General features: G+C 40.9%; 1 protein-coding gene across 5 annotated transcripts in view; it reads right to left on the bottom strand.

Annotated features, from left to right (window-relative positions):
* NBEAL1 (neurobeachin like 1) overlaps nucleotides 1–12331 on the bottom strand; it is a 200935-nt gene that overhangs the window by 14553 nt on the left and 174051 nt on the right. For all 5 annotated transcript variants that reach the window (XM_044305049.1, XM_044305051.1, XM_044305048.1 and 2 more), the window contains 7 exons: nucleotides 10348–10464; nucleotides 10087–10176; nucleotides 6396–6505; nucleotides 4857–5029; nucleotides 4653–4747; nucleotides 2149–2265; nucleotides 1897–2058 (listed from right to left, as the gene is read on the bottom strand). In XM_044305049.1, the coding sequence (XP_044160984.1) occupies nucleotides 1897–2058; nucleotides 2149–2265; nucleotides 4653–4747; nucleotides 4857–5029; nucleotides 6396–6505; nucleotides 10087–10176; nucleotides 10348–10464 (864 nt within the window). The remainder of the gene's footprint in view (nucleotides 1–1896; nucleotides 2059–2148; nucleotides 2266–4652; nucleotides 4748–4856; nucleotides 5030–6395; nucleotides 6506–10086; nucleotides 10177–10347; nucleotides 10465–12331) is intronic.

Raw genomic sequence — 12331 nt, 5'->3', positions numbered from 1 at the left:
TTTTCTCCGTGGGAAGATAAGGGTATTCTCTCCCTTCATCAAATTCAGAAGGAAGGTGTTATGAAATTGTTTACACAACCACAACAGGAATTTGCTCTTCCGCATACTGTGTTTTTTCAATTCTTACAATTGAGGTATGCGTACCAGGCACAGTTCAAGAAAGGCGTATTAATGTCACCATCCCCTCCGATAGTGCAGCAGGTAATGCGCAGTGGCAGTTCTAAGGTATTTATCTCTATGATCTATAGGCATCTGTTTAACAAAACTACATTGTGCCGTCTACCTATCAAGGATAAATGGGAACGTGATGTTGGGACTATTACGCAGGAGCAGTGGGATAATGTCCTTGCATTAACTCCTAGCTTGACACTTAGTGAAGCCCAGCATCTCTCCCAATTGTATTTGATACACAGAGTATACAAAACCACTGTATTTCTAAACAAGATAGGTATACAATCGAACTCATGCTGTCCCCGGTGTGGGATGGAGGAGGCTTCTTTGATGCATATGTTCTGGGAATGTCCTGAGTTAGGACTATATTGGAAAGAAGTTTAGAAGATAATCGCCCAGACAACCCAAATAAAGCTATTGAGTGATCCTAGAGGATGCATACTAGGTCTAATGGAAGTGATAAATGGTGATGGTGGAATAATGTTAAAGGGGTCTGCACTTTGTTTAAACTGATGATCTATCCTCTGGATAGATCATCAGCTTTTGATCAGCGGGGGTCCAACACCCCGGACCCCCGCCGATCAGCTGTTTGAGAAGGCAGCGGCGCAGCCTTCTCACTGTTTACCGCTGGCCGAGTGACGTCACGACTTGTATCAACTGGCCTGGACGGGGCTAAGCTCCATTCAAGGGAACGGAGCTTAGCGGGGTGTCGGACCCCCGCTGATCAAAAGCTGATGATCTATCCAGAGGATAGATCATCAGTTTAAACAAAGTGCAGACCCCTTTAAGTATACAAAGACTACTATTTCAAGCTAGCATAATAATAGCTAAACATTGGATAGAACAGAACCCACCCACTAAACAGGAATTTATTAGTAGAATTAACAACATACTGAGATATGAAAGAGGAATATATTTAAAAAGAAGATGCCCAGCCAAATTCCTAACTATTTGGAGGGGTGGCTTGAAGTCCCTGGTTCCGCATCAAGGGGTCAACTTTCTTCACTAGGGCAAGTATTGTGAGTTGAGAACACTAACATAAATTAAATAGGAATATCTGTTTGGTCTTTACATTTTGGACTAGATACTTATTTAAAGGGTATATATAGTGTATATAGTGTCATATTGTGCTCACGAAGCATCACAATATAATGTTTTTCTAATATGGGGTAGAAAGGTCGTCTCTCCGCAAGAAAGTTGTGGGGGGGGGGGGGGGGTTATTACTGCGTGTATGTATTGCACTTTTTCAGTTTTTTTTTACTCAACAACTAAGATTTGCATTTTTGAGAATTATTTGTAATTTGGTAACATTTTATTATAATTAGAACGATGTTAACTATTCCTTTGTACAAGAAATGCATGTCATTTCTTTGTTCTTTATTTTCAATAAAAATTATACCTGATTAAACAAAGGTTAAGTGGTGCCCATGCTACTCTGTGCACCTTTGCTCCGCCTGCTTTCTCTGCCAGCCCCTCCCCTTCTTGATTGACAGGGCCAGGCGACATGTCTACACAGGAAACTGGCCTCGGACACTCCTCGACACACTAAACTGCTCATTTGCATATTGATTAAAAGTATTATTTCTTCAGAATAAAGCAACAGATCGCCAAGTACCAAGTATTGTTGCTGTCAGCTGAGCTAGCCCTACAAGACTCCGGGCCTAATATAACAATGATTTTCCTGGTGACCGTCTCCTTTTAACAAAAAAATACTGAAAAACTTACTTTTAGGGTTCCTTTCCCCTCCAGACTGCTATGTATGACAATATGTCCATCCCAGGAGACTGCTAAATTGGGAATAGTCATGACAAGTGAACTTTCAGTTGGTGGCTTCAAGGTCCTCATGTATTGTCCTCTTCGAATTGTGTGAATAATTACTGTCCCATCCTAGAACAAGAACAACCATTAACAGCAAAAAAATACTTCCCATTGTCTTCTTGTTTTCTTTAAAGGTGTATGCTGCATGTAGTATCTTACTCTGGATCCAGAAACAGCCATGTCCAGCTCAGTGCTGATGCCAACACTAGTTATTTCATCCGTGTGTCCATACAGGATCTGTATAGGCTTAGCAGACAGGTCGCCAGAAACACCACCCTAGAAAGAATAGAATACAATTGTGATGTCGGTTCTCAGCAACCACTTACTTGTAACTTTTAAATGGCAGACCGCTGAAATCAACTCACCTGTCTCTACTTTATGCTGCTATTAGCATGGACAGCATAAAGTTGATGGCAGGTTCCCTTTAAAAAGATCTGCTGCTAAATAAAAGAGTCTTATAACTGTTCACGGGAATAGGAGGGAGTGAGGCGTTGCAGTAGCTGCAGACTTAAAGGCTATGTCCACCTCCACTAGTCGTTTTGTTTCTACAGCCCCGATGCAGGCAAGCATCCCTGCAGTTATATTTCCATCCATTCGTCCCCTCTATGAACTAAAGGACATATGGATGGGAGTACGATTGCAGGATCAGACTGTACAGGTTTTATATTTTACCATGGGTCACAGGTCAATGTAGGAGGTTAAACAATAAATTAACAGGATATTTTAATTATGACCTCATTACAAAATGGCTTATTTTAGATGCAATGGGAAAATAAAAAAAACGTCCAGAAAAGTGAACGTAGCATGTAAACTCTTTGAGGGGGGTGTCCACTTTTTTTTAAGTGATGGCCTAACCTCAGCCTAGGCCATCACTAGCTGATTGGCAGAAGTCTGACACCCCGCACCTCTGCCCCTAGCTCGGGCAAGCAGACCTTTCTTTGTACTATATAGCTGACTGAGCTTGTCACTGCATCACCATCATTATGCAGACTTCACAATGCATGTAATATACAAAAGACTTTAATAATATTCTTCATGCAGCATACCAAACTTAAGTAAGCCAAGCGAAAACTCTAGAACACAACAATCATATGGCTGCATACACATTCAGATGAATAAAACTGGGGACAACAGGACAAGAAAAAGACTTGGGTATTCTGGTTACAAGTATGCAGCAGCAGTGAATGTCAGGCAGCAGCTGCAAAAGCTAATAAGATGTTAGGGTGTAGAAAAAGATAGATAAAAACCTGTGATCCCAGTGTAATATAACCCCTGTATAAATTCTTTGTAAGCCCAACTTTCTGGTAGTGAAGAAATTTGCATATCACAAAAGTACTATTTTTAAAGAATTTTAAGCACAGCCAGAGGTAAGAGGGGTATATATGGACTCTGCGTACATTAGCAATTATATAAAGTCCAATACTGAAAATTGCTGTTTGGAGGGGTGACAGAAGCCCTTTAAAGGGGCTATCCAACCCCTTTAATGCCCCCCAAAATGCCCGGGCACCTAATACAGGTTAAACTTACCCTGCTCCCTGGCACCAACGTTGCTCCTGATGCCCGCATGGCCGCTGTTGCATCAAAACACTTGGCGATGGGGGGAGCAGCCAATAGCAGGCCGCGACGGGGATGAGCCTTCCCATCACCCGCGATGTAAGACAGTTTTTGTCACAAACTGAGCCCAAATTATGGCACATTTATCTAAGCCAATCTCCTCCATTAGGTTTGTGATTATTTTCACTGTAAACTGTGCCAAGTGGTTTGTTTGTGCTATTAACAAATTCCATTGTAATCATTTAAAAAGGGTAAAATCTATTCTGTACCACACATCATTACTGTATTCAGTACATATCCGAAAGCCATATTCTTATACCTTAAATCAGGCATGCTCAACCTGCGGCCCTCCAGCTGTTGCAAAACTACAACTCCTAGCATTCTCGGACAGCCTACAGCTATCAACCTACAGCAGGGCATTGTGGCAGTTGTAGTTTTACAACAGCTGGAGGGTCGCAGGTTGAGCATCCCTGCCTTAAATAATAGTTTGCTTCTGGTGATGTACACCTTAAAGAGGACCTTTCACCGATTATTACAATGTGAATTAAGTATACAGACATGGAGAGCGGCGCCCGGGGATCTCACTGCACTTACTATTAACGCCGCTCCGTTCTCCTGCTATGCCCTCCGGTATCTCCGCTCACTAAGTTATAGTAGGCGGAGATTTCAGTCACTAAGTTATGGTAGGCGGAGTCTGCCCTTGTTCTGCTCTAGCGCTGGCCAATCGCAGCCCAGAGCTCACAGCCTGGGAGGTTATTTTGCCTGAGTTCAGTTTTATGCACATACTATACTACCCCCATTTTCTCTCTGTGCACTGCAAAGCTCCACTGTAATACACTGTCAGGACTGCTCAGCTCATCCTCACAAGCTCCAGCTCGGCAGTATTAACAATGCACTACCGTGAAGCTTTGTGGATGGGCAGTGGTGGAACAATGGGAAGGAAGTGTGTACATAAACTATCAATCCAGACTTAGGAGGAGTAGTAATATTCATGTAGCACCGCTTCTAATAGCACTCCACGGAGGTGAAAGACTCCCTTTAAAAAGCTGTCCCCCAATATCAACAGTACAAAATAAATACTATATAAAAGTAAAAAAAAGATGACCAACCTGTTGTGAGATCTGCCAGATCATGCACGTTCTGTCCCGAGAGCCAGAAATAAGATTCATACAGCAGTAATCTGTGGCTAGGCAGGTCACAATGTCTATTAAATTAAAGGAACAGACATAAACATGTTATATTACATTAATTTACATCTCAATAATTTAGAAAAGAGATGCTAAAAAACTTTTAGCAATGTACATGATCCTTACCCATATGCCGGATGTGTTGTCCTATCACTTTGCCTTTAGCCAATGAAGTTACCCGGATGCTGTTATCCCAGTGACCACCACTGAACAACACTTTCCCATCATGGGACACCACAAACAGTTTTGAAGTTACCTCAAGACCAGGAGCAAATGGACCAGACACCACCCTCTGAGTCCTAAAATGGAGAGTTTATATAAAAGTAAAATATAGTGAGAAAACTTGACTTTAAGTGTACCTACTGTTTAGTTTTTTCTCAGTTAATATTTTAAGTCCAAAATTATGTTCCAGTAAATTTTTGCAATATGGTGGAGTTAGGTCAATTTTTCCTAAATCCCCAGCTTCGTTTTGAACAGCGAGTTTGAGGGAAAAAAATGTGTTTGTGCTAGAGGTTCCCCTAAGTAGCTTTGATGGTGGTCGGGGGAGGATTAGAACTGGGGCGCCAGGGGAGTGGTAGAATTACGAAAATCTTATATTAAAATCTTTAAAAAATATATATATATATATAAAAAACAACGGAGTATGTGGTTGTAAATATTTAAAATCGGTAGTAAATGGTATTAAAACTGTGTATTCTAAAAACACTGGAAAATAGTGTAATAAATATTTGCATAGATATAAGGCGGAGATGGGGGACTTACTTCACCAGGGAGGGAGGTATAGGATAAGCATAGGACACCTATACCTTCCCCCCCCCCCCGTCGAGATCGCTTGATATGATCGTATATATCCCCCTTTCTCAAGAGCAAGTAAAATACAATGCAAGAGTGTGCATGGCAACATACATAAATATGGGTGGTAATCAGTCAATTAAGAGTCAAGTGGCGGCAAAATTTGGCGCATACCAGAAGTGGGCGGGGCTTCACCTCCAGTCTGAGCGACCAGGTCTTGTGACCCATAGTTATTGAATAATAATGTTGTATACATATGGTGGCGGCATGTGAGTGGGCCTCTTTAGGGGTTGAGGGCCCTTTAAGAGGAGTTCTCTTGCTTGAGCCGTATCGTCGGATGTATGTGTCCATCATGCGTTCCAGAGTGGAACGCACGGGGCGACTTCCCGTTCCTACTGCATGCGTTCCAAAGTGGAATGCATGCCCGAACTTCTGGTTCACGGCCGGAAGCCCAGAAGTATGGAGCGCTAGTGTGAGGCACAGTGGTGTTGCGTTCCACTGTGGAGCGCAGCATGTGGGTATACTGGTGTAAATGGATTGGTCGAGGGGAGCCATGGACATGGGGATGAAAAGAAATTGAAAGGACATGTACTAGCCTGACATGTCTAATGGTCTAAAGGGAAGTATACATTGTATAGTGGATGTGCTGGGTATCGCAGCTCAGGCCTATTCACTTCAATGGAGCTGAGCTGCACCCAGGACATGTGACCAATGAACCTCACCTCGACTAGGACCTCACCTCGCCTAGGCAAAGCTGTGAGAAGGCCTCGGTGCTGCTGCCTTCTCAAACAGCTTGGAGCCTCAAGTGTTGGTCTTCACCAATCTGATACCTATACAGGGGATCAAAATTACCTACAGTAGGTTTACACTTACTTTTGATTAGATACAGTTTGGTCCTTAGTAAAGGTGAAATAATTTGAAATGTTCTTGTCATATGGTAGCCATCCATGGGTTCCAATAATTAGGCTCTGACTTATTGTTACCTAAACCAGACAAACAGAATAAACTGAATTAATGATATCAAGTGGCTGAATATTTCATACCATTAAAGTGCTAGGCATTACACTACACATATATAATTGGCCTCATTAAACACTACGGCAAGTGGATTCTGAAGTGAAAGACAGAAAATGAAAAATGTGATCAGATTTTTTTTTTTTTTTAGCTGCTTTACTTTTGCCTTTACTAGTTCACAGAGTAAAGGAATACAAGGGAACCTATCAAAAGGGTCGGACTGGCCCACCACAGTACCAGAGGATCCGCCGGTGTTCCCAAGCTCTGACAATAATGGACTTGTAATAAAGTAGGGCCCTTAAGGTCCTATATACACAGTGGGTGGACACTCAGAATCATTTCCTCTGGTAGGCCCAAGGGACTAAATGAGTATACAAATTCTGTAGAATCGATAATGCCAGGGTTAACTGTGCAATGTAACATGATATCTTCTCTGCAGCCAATGCAAATTATGCTGTCAGGAGTCAGAAAGGAAGTGCTAGTACTTGCCATGTACACTTTTTCAGCCAATTATGTGTTAAGCAGAGTCGCTTTTGTCATGTGATTGGCTAAAACGTTGCACATGTAAAACTAGGACACGGGGGTGTATGCCACCTGGACCCGGTGATTTGTCTATTTTAATCTTTTTAAGATTCCACTGCAGTTATTCCTGGGTCAGACAGGCCATTTTTAATGGGTAGTTTACATTGACACTCTGCATTTCATCTGACAGTTCATTTTCCTCGGTGAATACAGTAGAGAAAGATATTTAATAGCTTTGCTTTCTCCTCATCGCTTTGTAAGGGGCCAACACTTTCAGGTTTGAACTTTTACCCTTTAAAATAATTGAAGAACATTTTAGGGTTAGTTTTAATGTCTTTGGCAATAAGCCTCTGTCTCCAGCTTGGCTGATTTTATCTGTCTTTTACATATTCTATTTATTTTCCTTATAGTTTTTCAATTTTTCATTACTACCTTCATGTTTCAGTGATTTAAATGGTTTATTTCTGTCATTTATTGCTCCCTTTCCGTTTCTATTTATCCACATTGTTTTTTTTTTCTAATACCTCACCCTTCTATTCCCTTAAGGAGGATGCTTTTAAAAACATTTTTGGCAGCATTTTTATTTTTAAGGACATTGTCCCAGTTATTGAGGCTAATGGCCTCTCTTAGCGGGTCATATTTAGCTTTTTGGAAGTTTGATATTTTTGTGCCTCATCAAAGAAACACTACTTGAATGACAACTGGAAATCTGGTATATTATGGTCACTACTTCCTAGGTGTCTCCAACCTTCATGTCTGTTCTTCTGACAGGTCTATTGGTTAATAATAACTCCAGTATGGCTGTCCCTCTAGTTGGGTCCTGTACCAGTTGGGAAAGGTAGTTGTCTTAAGTTATTGCCAAGAACCCGTATTCTTTATGAGATGTACAGGTTTCAGTTTCCCAGTCTATATATGGGTAGCTAAAGTTCCCCATAATGATTACCTTATTATGATTTGCTGCCTCATCTATTTCCCTAAGGGTCCATTCAGACGTCCGTAGTGTTTTGTGGTCCGCAATTCGCGGACCGCAAAAGACTGACACAGCACATGGATGGCACTATATAGAGGATTCCTATTGTCCGCAGCTGCGGACAAGAATAGGACATGCTCTATTTTTTTACAGAGCCGCTGACTGGAAATGAGGATAGCACACTGTGTGCTGTCTGCATCTTTTCCGGCCCCATTGAAAATTAAAACATTTGGTCCCGGACAACCCCTTTAACCAGTTTATTATTCAGGCTTCTGGCATTAGTAAACATACAATTAAGAGCTTTTGGATTTTTTTTCACCCAGGTCCTTTCCTTACAAAACAATTCTGGTCCCTCCCTCCATTCCATTTTTTTATGCTAACAAAGCAAGGATTAACAGCCAAACTAAACTCCATAATTATTTCCCTGATTCTGTAGTTTACTGGGTTAATTTTAACTTGCCATGTCACATTTGAAGACCCCCTGATGCACCCCTAGAGTAGAAACTACAAAAAAGTGACCCCATTTTGGAAACTACGGGATAAGCTGGCAGTTTTGTTGGTACTATTTTAGGGTACAGATGATTTTTGGTTGCTCTATATTAAACTTTGTGAGGTAAGGTAACAAAAAAATTGCTGTGCCACTGTTTTTATTTTTTGTTATTTACAATGTTCATCTGACAGGTTAGATCATGAGTTATTTTTATAGAGCAGTTTGTTACGGATGCGACAATACCGCCAAACAAATTTGGGGTTGTTTGTTTCAGTTTTAAATAATAAAGCATTTTTGAAAAAAAATATTTTTTAGGGTCTCAATATTCAGAAAGCCATATATATATATTTTTTTTTTGGGGGCGAATATCTTATGTAGGGGCTCATTTTTTTCGGTATGAGATGACTGTTTGTTTGGTACAATTTTAGGGTGCATATCACTTTTTGATCGCTTGCTATTACACTTTTTGTGATGTAAGGTGACAAAATGGCTTTTTGACACTGTTTTTATTAAAAGGTTTTTACAATGTTCACCTGAGGGGTTAAATCATGTGATATTTTTATAGAGAAGGTTGATACGGACACGGCAATACCTAATATGTATACTTTTTTTTTTTACATTTAACACAAAGCCATTTTTGAAACAAAAAAAATAAAAATCATGTTTTAGTGTCTCTAAGAGCCATAGTTTTTTTTTATTTTTTGGGCGATTGTCCCATGTAGGGGCTCATTTTTTGCAGGATGAGGTGACTGTTAGACTATTTTGGGGGGCATACGCCTTTTTGATCGCTTGGCATTGCACTTTTAGTGATGTAAGGTGACAAAAATTGCTTATTTTTTATGGTGTCTTGGTGTCTATTCATTACAGAACGCGGCGATACCTAATATATGCGGTTTCTCTTATTTTTTGGGTCTCCTCGGCACCCGTAGAAGGCAGGTCCTGATGTCGTGCAGGGCATTGGGAAGCCTCTGCACGGCATCGGGCTGCCTTGTCACGCATCGGGTCCCCGCCACAGCAGCACCACAAACCATTTCTATGTCACGGTCAGCGCGGACCGCGGCATAGAAGGGGTTAATCCTGTAAATAGTGATGCCGGCGGATACAGCAGGGGCCCGGCTACCAGGGACTACCGGACCCCTGTAGTGATCGGGTGCGCACCGCTCCGGTGCCCGCCCGATCATCCCGCCGTGCATGTACAGCGGAATGCATTCTGGCAGGCATTGCATCCCCCGCCATACATGCACGGTGTTCTGCATTAAGGGGTTAATCTAAAGTCACATATCTTGAATAACACACTTAATACAAACACACACTTGAAATTAAACACGCAAACTCTTCCAAACTCGCGTTTTGAGTCTGCTTATATAGGTGTTGCTCCCAGACAACTTCAAACCAGACTGCTGCTTTTTTACCCCTCTGGATTCATTTAACTCCTTTTAACACTTTCTATGTCAAATTAACCTATTCTTTCAAACTATAACTCTAGCAGATATCATATGATTGCGAGAACAATTTTAGCTAAAATCCAAGAACCTTTATTAAGCCAGATTTCATTTCTGAAAACTCACCAGTGTTTCTGGGCTCCCTTGAGATATAAAGGAACGTAACTGACTTTTTGGGACAATGGCTTTAACCACAGGAATTTCATCACTAATACCCTGCAGAGAAAGAGAGGTAAAAGGACAATATGTTTACAATCAATTCTTTATTACTTAAATGCTTACTTTAAAAATGACAAAGAATGCCAAGTCAGATCTGACTGTGTAAACCAAAATTATGAAAAAAGTGACAGTCTGCTATTTTATGGTAGCCGTGTTCCCCAGATCTACCTTTATAAAGAATGATTTCAGCTCTGTGAGGTTTTGGAACAAGTTCAGTGTTCCATTGTCTAGTTTGGTCTGTTTCAGCAAAGCTTCCTCTGCAGATAGCCGAGTTGGATGAGGTTCCTGCATTGAATTAGAACAAAGTTAGTAAAAAAAAGAAAAAAAAAAAAAGGTTTGAGACAAAATTTTCCTAAGTTTCCAAAACATTTCATATACTGTTTAACCCCTTCCCGACTGCCCACTGTGTATATACATTCTATCTGCACATGCCCTGTGTAGATAGCACGTGTATATACGTGCTGGCAGCGCTTTATTCCCAGCGCTAGGATTAAAGTTCCTACAATCTAGCAAGAGCAGGTCGGGTCCTGGCTGTCCGACACAGTGGGGACCCTAAGGAGAAGACAGGAGCGGTCTATTACTGCTTCTGCCTTCTTCTGTGTCGGCAGGAGAGCACTGCACAAGTGGAGGGGGCAGGAAGCCACTTCCTGTTAGTCCTGGCGGTCACGTGACCGCCAGGTGTCTCAGGGCAGGAGCAGAGCTGCAGGATCTATGGACACCCTGATTAGTCAGTTTCCTCCAGAGGTCTTTTAATGACTCACTGAGGACATATGTGCCAAAAATAAATAAAAATAAAAGTAAAAACTAAAATAAAAAATAAAATAAAATAATAAAAATGCAGTCGCTAACAGAAACCGTCACCATAGTCGCCCCATTCACTCAAACCTTTACATGTTATATATGGAAATGATAGTCACAAAATAGGGAACCCATTGCAATATTAATTTGTGTCATTTTTAATATTTAAGAAATAAAAAGCTATATTTAAAAAAATTACTTTTTAATAATAATTAGCTGTTTTCCTCAAAATTAAACCCCCAAAACCCTAAATAAAAAGTCCTAAGTGTAAAAAAATAAAAAAAAATTTGCTAAATTTATTTTGGTACTGAAACAAATAAAAAAGGTACGGTCACTAAACCACCACATGCACAAAATTTCAAAACATTGCCTGGACATTAAGGCCTTTTTTGGGCCTGGTCATGAAAGGGTTAATAACGTTCACACATTGCAAATCCACTTAAAAGGCCAATTGCTAAAGTAATGGACACCAAATTCTCCAAAGAAAATTATTAGACAGGCGTAATTTCAAATGTGTACAGACAGTTTTAATCCAAACTTAGTCTTTTTTCTTCTTTATGGAGAACTAATCGTCTGGTCCTAAATGCACTATAATTCTCAAAATTTTGGCTCGGCCACATCCTGTAGCTGGCGCTTTGTGTCTTCATTTGCTAAAAAAGCTCCTTTAGACATAAATAAAGTCATGATCTACCTGAATTAGGTGGCAGTTGTAGAGAATAAATGGCGCTCCAAAGTCCAAAAATATTACTAAATGCAGGCTTAGGCCTCATGCACACGGCCGTGCCGTTTTTAGCGGTCCGCAAACCGCGGATCCGCAAAAAACTGAAGCCGTCCATGTTGCCTTCGGCAATTTGCGGAACGGAACGGGCCGCCCGCATTATGAATGCCTATTCTTGTCCGCAAAGCGCGGACAAGAATAGGACATGTTATATTTTTTTTGCGGTCCGCATCTTTTGTGGCCCTATTGAAGTGAATAGGTCCGCATCCGAGCCGCCGTTTCAGACCCAAACAACTGCCGTGTGCATGAGGCCTTACTTGAATTAAAAGTTTTACACCAGTGCTTTATTCACGTCCTTTAACAGAATTGTTGAAAAACCCCATCAAACAAGTTCTCTCCTGGCCTATCAAGTATTTTTTGTTACAAATCTTATCTTTACTTAGTGACAGTGCTGTACGCCTAAATGACTTCCCCTAATAAGCAAGGGACCTCCCTTTTCAACTATATGCATTAGACACACAGCTGTGGTTCACCTGATGAAAACACCAATTTTTTTTTATTTTTTAAAAAAATCCTCTTTAACACTGTTTTTGCCTTTTGCCGCCGTAACCATTGCTTTTGTTGCTTCCAAGCTCC

The sequence above is a fragment of the Bufo gargarizans genome, chromosome 8 (assembly GCF_014858855.1).
Source record: "Bufo gargarizans isolate SCDJY-AF-19 chromosome 8, ASM1485885v1, whole genome shotgun sequence".
NCBI lineage: Eukaryota > Metazoa > Chordata > Amphibia > Anura > Bufonidae > Bufo > Bufo gargarizans.
Note: the sequence above shows the minus strand (reverse complement) of the source record. Positions and strands in the feature narration are given on the sequence as shown.